This window comes from Rutilus rutilus (assembly GCF_951802725.1).
Source record: "Rutilus rutilus genome assembly, chromosome: 8".
Taxonomy (NCBI): Eukaryota; Metazoa; Chordata; class Actinopteri; order Cypriniformes; family Leuciscidae; genus Rutilus; species Rutilus rutilus.
Genome location: NC_140222.1, coordinates 8,649,142 through 8,655,746, shown reverse-complemented (window position 1 = coordinate 8,655,746; position 6,605 = coordinate 8,649,142). Strand labels below are relative to the sequence as shown.

Sequence of the window (6,605 nt, the reverse complement as noted above, 5' to 3'; positions counted from 1 at the left end):
TCGATGCAGGATAATTCAGGTGGGGGCTTCAGATTTTTCAAGCAAGATGACTTTTTTTTCACAGTTCACATTTGTCATTTAAATCTAGAAATGAAACCATAGCCATTTTTGAGGGGCTCTTACAGGCAATTTAAATGTTTCATGCATCACTGTTGGAAGGATGTTCTTTAGGTCAGCCAAACTCTTTTTCGCCAGAAGCAATAGTTAGTTGCATCAAAGTTACACCATAATTGTTATATAAATAGGTTATATAAATACAGTGTATTTTGCAATAAACACAAAGGAGTGAAGAAAGTTTTTTTTCTGATTTATTTGTTACAAAAATAAATCACTTCATATACAAATGTCTCATGGTAACTGTATAAAAGATGTTTTCAGATTTCATATACAATATTTTACTGTATGCATGGTTTGATTTCATACATTTTACTACAAGAGATAGAGAGGGGGACAATTAATGAACAGTTGGCACTTTAAATCACTCAAAGTCAAACATAAACATGTATCATGGAATACATGTCAAATCTACATCAGAGAATCCAGTTCGTTGAAACTATGTAGGCTAGTGTTATCGTTTATAAAGAGAGACAAATGGAACAGAATTGACCATTCAGTGTATTAGTATATCCAGACAGACTGGCTCAGTGAGGTTAACACAGTTATTTGGCCCAAGCTTTGACCAGTGGCTTGTTTTGATAGTTTGCTAGGAGGCAGGCTACTGCAAAAAGCTGGTTGATACTGCTGTAAGCTCCAATCACCGGCCCAAAGACGGTGTGCAGTGTCTTGGTTCGAAGGGAATTCAGCGTGTATGTCTTTTCGGGCGCTTCTGGAAAAATCACTTTAATTTATTAAACAGTGGATTTCCAATTTTAATTCTGACTCCATGAATAATTTAATCTGACTCCAAATTTTAAGTGACTCTTTGTTTATTCCAATTGTCTATCTTAACAGCTGATCCGCAGATTAGTTGTGATTTAATTTAGACCAAGAATTATTCTAGGCATCTCATACTTTCAAATATTCGCTCATTACGGACCTAGTGTCACTTTGAGACGTCACGTCGCGACTGCGCGCTCACGATCACAAACTAGCCAGTCCTGAAATAGTCAGAGGGTGCAGTACAAATATTTTACCCCATGCGGCCGCACACTACAGACCCATAGGCCTAATTTATATAATATTTGCAGCATACAACATGCTAAGTCAGGGAATAGTCAGAAATCAGAAGGTTTTTCTAAGATGTGCCCCATGGTCCATTCAAAGTGCCTTCAGTTTGATCTATTCTGGACAAAGTTTTGCGGAAACACCAGACTACACATTAATCTACTGGAAATAATGATTTCAGAAGAATGCAGAATAAATCAAGGTTAACATTTATTTTTGCCAGGCAGAATTAAACATCCAATAAAAAGAATTAAAAAGAATACATAATACACAACTGATCAGCATATAATAGAGACAACATTTAAAATGCAATATCAAAAATAGTTTCAAAGAGTCAGCATACCTGGCAATAGAGACACACAGCAACAGTGTGGGAAGTTCTGTTTACAGATGCTTCCTTGAGTGGTTTGCCAATTCCCTTTAAATACCCAAGTGGAATAAAAGAACAATAAACATCTAGCACCCAAATATTTATTCAGCTTTTGCTGGACCCTTTCTCGTGCCCAAGTGGTCATGCCTGAGTTTGGGGGATAAACACAAATGGTTATCTATTATCTTTATTGGGGCATCTTCCCACATCAGAAGAACAGGCATTGTTTTCTTTGTTCTGACTGTTCTGCTGCTGCGGGAATGAAACTTCTTTACCATTCGCACCAGAAGTATTTATTTTGACCTCTCATAAAACAACTGGAGACAGTAGGTGTGTGTGTTTTGCATGACTGAATGAGACCTGGGGGGAGAAGATAGTGTGAGGAGTCAGGACCCCAGCATGGGGGGAAGAGACGAGATTGGAGAAGTTGTGTTGTGCTCTCTGTCCCATAGATCTCTTCTTCAGATTAGTGAGTTTTATTGTGGTTTAGGATTCTTGAATTCAGTCTTAGTAAAAGTCCATCCTTACAGTTTCCGCCCCTGGCCCCTTGGGGCAGATTTAGATCAGTCCCTGAGGGGCCAAAATTTGATGAAGTCCGCTTATGGTTGCAGTTTCCGTAGGGCTGGTACCTGTAATGGACTGAGCGCAATGGCCACGTTCGTTGAAGTGCGCATTGTGCGGAAAAGGCATCTGAAGTAGCAGCACTGGCAGAGTGTGAATAAGAAGATGAGCACACTGGCGAGGACACATCCACGGAACGTCCAGTCCCACCAGGTATAAGCATACCTTGCTGAGCGGGTAGAGGAGCTGGACAGGATTTCTGCAGTCTTTCTCGCCAGATTCGCTTCCACTTGAGCTTGGTTGAGATGGTACTCAGTCTGTAAGATGATTTCTTGCACCAAGTCCATTGTTTTGACCAAAGCTTGAGTGCTCTGTTCATAGAAAGTGTCCTCCCACCAGGGAGAAACGTCCACGTCCATCGGTACCCTCCCCAGGATGTTTATCTGACCCATTGAAAAGTCCTCTTTCACTTCCAAACAGAACGTGTGGTTCGCAGGGCAGGTCAGACCTCCATAGGAGAAGGAATTCATCTCACTGACGACGCACCACTGTGTGTGAGACACTTGAACAGCATCAGAATGACCATGCAGTGACTGAACATTAATGAGCTTAGAATCATTGGAAGAAAAGGGTTGTAGAGTGTTGCAGGTACAGATAATGTAACTAGATGTCTCATGACAACAGGTGCGAGTGGTAAACAAGGTTTCAGTGCCCTTCAAAGTCATATACCCCGTCAGATGATCCCATTTTATAATTTGATCTCTCACTACCACGCCAATAGAGCGTATGGTAGTGGAATTTAGATAAATTTGATCTGGGTGAATTAGAGGGAAAGTGGCAAAGAACCCAATACAGCCAGTACATTCATTTCCAGTATACATCATTAATGTTGAAAGCAGTTCAGAATACTTAATATTTTTCATTCTCTCTGATGCAAGCCATCTATGCAGATCTAAAATTTCAATAAGATCATTTAAAACATGCCTAGGTGTTTTATGGAGACGAAGATCTAAAATCTCTTGTCTTGCTGCAGTAAACAAATCTTGTGCATACAATCTACAGGCTAAGTCATGCTCGATGGTACGGGTCTGATTGAAAATTGATTGACTGGTCGTCAGAAGCGCCTGCGCCTCAGATCTGACCGCTTTGATAATGTTTTCGTTACTATTGGTGATGTGTTGAAAACCAGTAGCTACCTGATTTGCCAACCAAGTTGAATATTGAGATTGACCTGTTATTTTGTAAGTGTTGGATATAGAATTAACTGAGCCAAAAAGGCCTGCTATATTTCCAAACAGGTCTCGTTTAGTGCGAGCAGTTGGAATTTGAACTGCAAGTCTGTTTTTGTAATCAGAAATTAAATCATCGATGCGTGACTGTAGCCATGTATACGTCTTATCATTAAAGTTGCAGTGTTTAACATAAGCAGATAACACATTGGAGATGTTATACGTGACATGTGTTATCACAAGATTGACGTCATGTAGTAAAGTCTTATTTACATTTCCTTTGATTATGCCACCTGGAGGGGTGGTATACAATTTCGGACACTGTGTGGGTTTTTTGTAACCGCATGTGGTTAAGTTAAAGCAATGGTGTAAAGTCCATGAACAATTGTGAGGGCTAGTGAAATTATCCATATTTGCCTCACATTTTCCCACACAGTACGTTCCTTCTTTTCGACCGGTCCAAACAAATGTTTTCAAATTATTGTTAGATACCTTATTTGTTAGATTGAAAAGAAGTTCAGTAAACTTTAAATGTGTATTGTTATGTGTTGTGGTGTGTGTGCACCTATATGTGTTTGGTTGGAGATCCTTAGTGGAATAACATTTTTTTGGATCTCCGCCATTGTTGTTATTTTCATATAGTGTGTGCATATTACCAATATTTGAATCTGGGAATTCTTCAAGTTGGTACCAGGCGGTAATGTTATGGTGTACTTGTGGTGCGCGTGTGTAGCTTGTGAGGTTTTTGTCTGGAAGATGGGTAGAACCTGTCTTACAGCATATTTTTGTTGCACAATTTGGTTCCGGTGCTAATCCGGGGGGCCATGTGACTATTTCTTTGTATGTGACTGGAATGTATGATGTGGATGGCCCCTTAATATATTTCCATACCCATCTACCGCATCCTAGGGTGTGTGCGAGTGTGACTCGTTGTCCCAATTCGATGCAGGTGGGTCCGGACACCGTCCTGGCATCTGGCCTCCATGGAATTGCGATGACTGTCCTATGAAGGAAAAGATCATAATAAATTCACTGAACCTTTGAACCGTTTACATTGGGACATGTGGTACCATCTTAATTTTCCTCTGATGGTCACGGCCACGCAACTGTTGCAAACAGCTTTAATTTCATAGGGCCCGTGCCATCTAGGGGAAAATGCGCTTTGTTTTACAAAAACGCGTACCATCACAATGTCTCCTTCTGAAAATGTTGTCTCAGAGGTTGGGTTAAATTGTGCATCATTTGTCAGGTCTGACTGTTGTTGTTTCAGTCCAGCCTGGGCGTGCAGCACCTTCAGCCTTTCTTGCAATTGCACCAACACCGTCTGCTGAGTTGCGAGCATGAGGGGCCCCAGGTCTGCTGGGGAAATTTCTGGATCAATGGGTAACTTCATCACACTCTAAAAACTGCTGGGTTAAAAAATAACCCAACCTTAACCACACCGCTGGGTCACTATTGGACAGAACACGTGCTGGGTTGGTTTGACCCAAGTGCTGGGTTTCACCATTTAACCCATATTTCTGGGTCATTCATTTGACTCAACCAGTGGGTGAAATTAACCCTTTTGCTGGGTTAAGTCTTACTCGTGCTGGGTTATTTCTTGTCTCATTGCCTTAATAAAATTAGTAACAAATATTTGTTATATTACGAATGTAAAATAATTATTATCTCTGTAATACAATAAACCAGAGAGGCCACAGTATATGTGATTTCAATCTCATTTAATTTTTTTTAAATTTTATACATTTCTTTAATACTTTTTGTTATTGAATACAAATGTTAATCAATGTCAAAGGTCTGACATGTCCCATTCATTTCATCCCTGAGGCACAGAATGTGCAGCAATTCACCAGTCATCTCATTTTGTAAATATTCAACCATGTTGGTCCTCACCTGTTGATTACACAAGTCAAGTAGAGTCATCTTTAATTATATAGCACATTTTACAATACAGATTGTATCAAAGCAGCTTCACAGTAATACTGTAACATGAAAATAATACAACAAAGTTTGTTTCTAGAAGAAAATTGCGTCATCGTCCACCTTAAGGCAAATCAATAATTTGTTGAATATTAAATGTCCCCAACTAAGCAAGCCAAAAGCCAAGACAACAGTGGCAAGGAACCAAAACTCCATCAGGAGACAGAATGGAGAAAAAAACCTTGGGAGAAACCAGGCTCAGTCGTTCAGTTCTCCTCTGGCCATCGAGCGAACAGTGTTTGATTATGATTCAGGTAGCATTACAGGTCAGAGGTCAGATTGAATAAGAAAATTCAGAATATTTATCCAGTTCCATCTGGTTGGAAGTCGGAGTCATCACACCGGTATGGAGACGAGTTTGTTGAGGATCAGTCGTGTCGATGAGGCCTTCAAAGGGCTGATGAGGCTGGCCCTTCAGGGATGCGTCATGGATGGGTCCGGGCGCAGGTCCACCTTCTGATCTGGATATGGCCTGGATCCGGCTGACTTCAGTAAACTTTAGAATGAACAGAAAGACAAAAATTAGCATAGATGCCATTCTTCTTATTAAATAATGAGTACATCAGGTGTTATAGGAAAGTGTCCCCGGTTCCGGCTGACCTATGCAGCCTAATAATCATTTAACTGATTTGAATAATAGAAATGTATAATGTTCTATATGAATGCCAGGTAAAATATATGCGTTTTAGTTTAGATTTAAACTGACAGAGTGTGTCTGCTTCCCAGAACAATCACTTAGAGTGTTGCAATAAAACTGACATGCAAGTTAAGTTTTTTTTTTTTTGTGGAAGTATCAATTTTTTATTGAATATGCAATTAAAATATTGCAAACATTAAATGACCAAATGTGAAAAACAAACAAAATGTGTATTCAGGATTTGCAAACTGAATTATAGTAATAGTAATAAAAGAGTAATTTGGACAAATATTATCAACATTAAAGGCAGGGTAGGTAGGATTTATTAAAAATTAAAGATCCAAATTTGTTAAAACTTTCTATATATATCAATACATAATTAAAATGTAAGAACTCTGAAAAAAGAGTATAAAAATCAAGTGACTCTAGACCGTTTAATCTGTATTAAACACAGCTCATTATTTCGATTCGGGACGAATCAAAGGATTGGCTTAGGCGACTGTCACTCTCTCGCAACCATGGCAACCACCCTTTTGCCACACAGCACCTGCCCACTTGCGCGCGACCGTTTGATTTGAGGAGTGCGAGAGGCACGGAACCTGATCACACCTCCGTCCAGTAGATGGCGGTAATGCACTATGTTTGCAAGCTGCCAATAAAATCT

At 39.7% G+C, this 6,605-nt stretch overlaps 1 protein-coding gene across 1 annotated transcript; it reads right to left on the bottom strand.

Moving 5' to 3' along the window:
- Positions 1-2,133: 2,133 nt before the first annotated feature.
- Positions 2,134-3,735, bottom strand: LOC311295587 (uncharacterized protein; the record flags this gene model as incomplete). The annotated part of the gene is made up of 1 exon (XM_084417052.1): positions 2,134-3,735. The coding sequence occupies one exon, from the start codon at positions 3,733-3,735 to the stop codon at positions 2,134-2,136; it is 1,602 nt and encodes a 533-aa protein (XP_084273178.1).
- Positions 3,736-6,605: the final 2,870 nt, after the last annotated feature.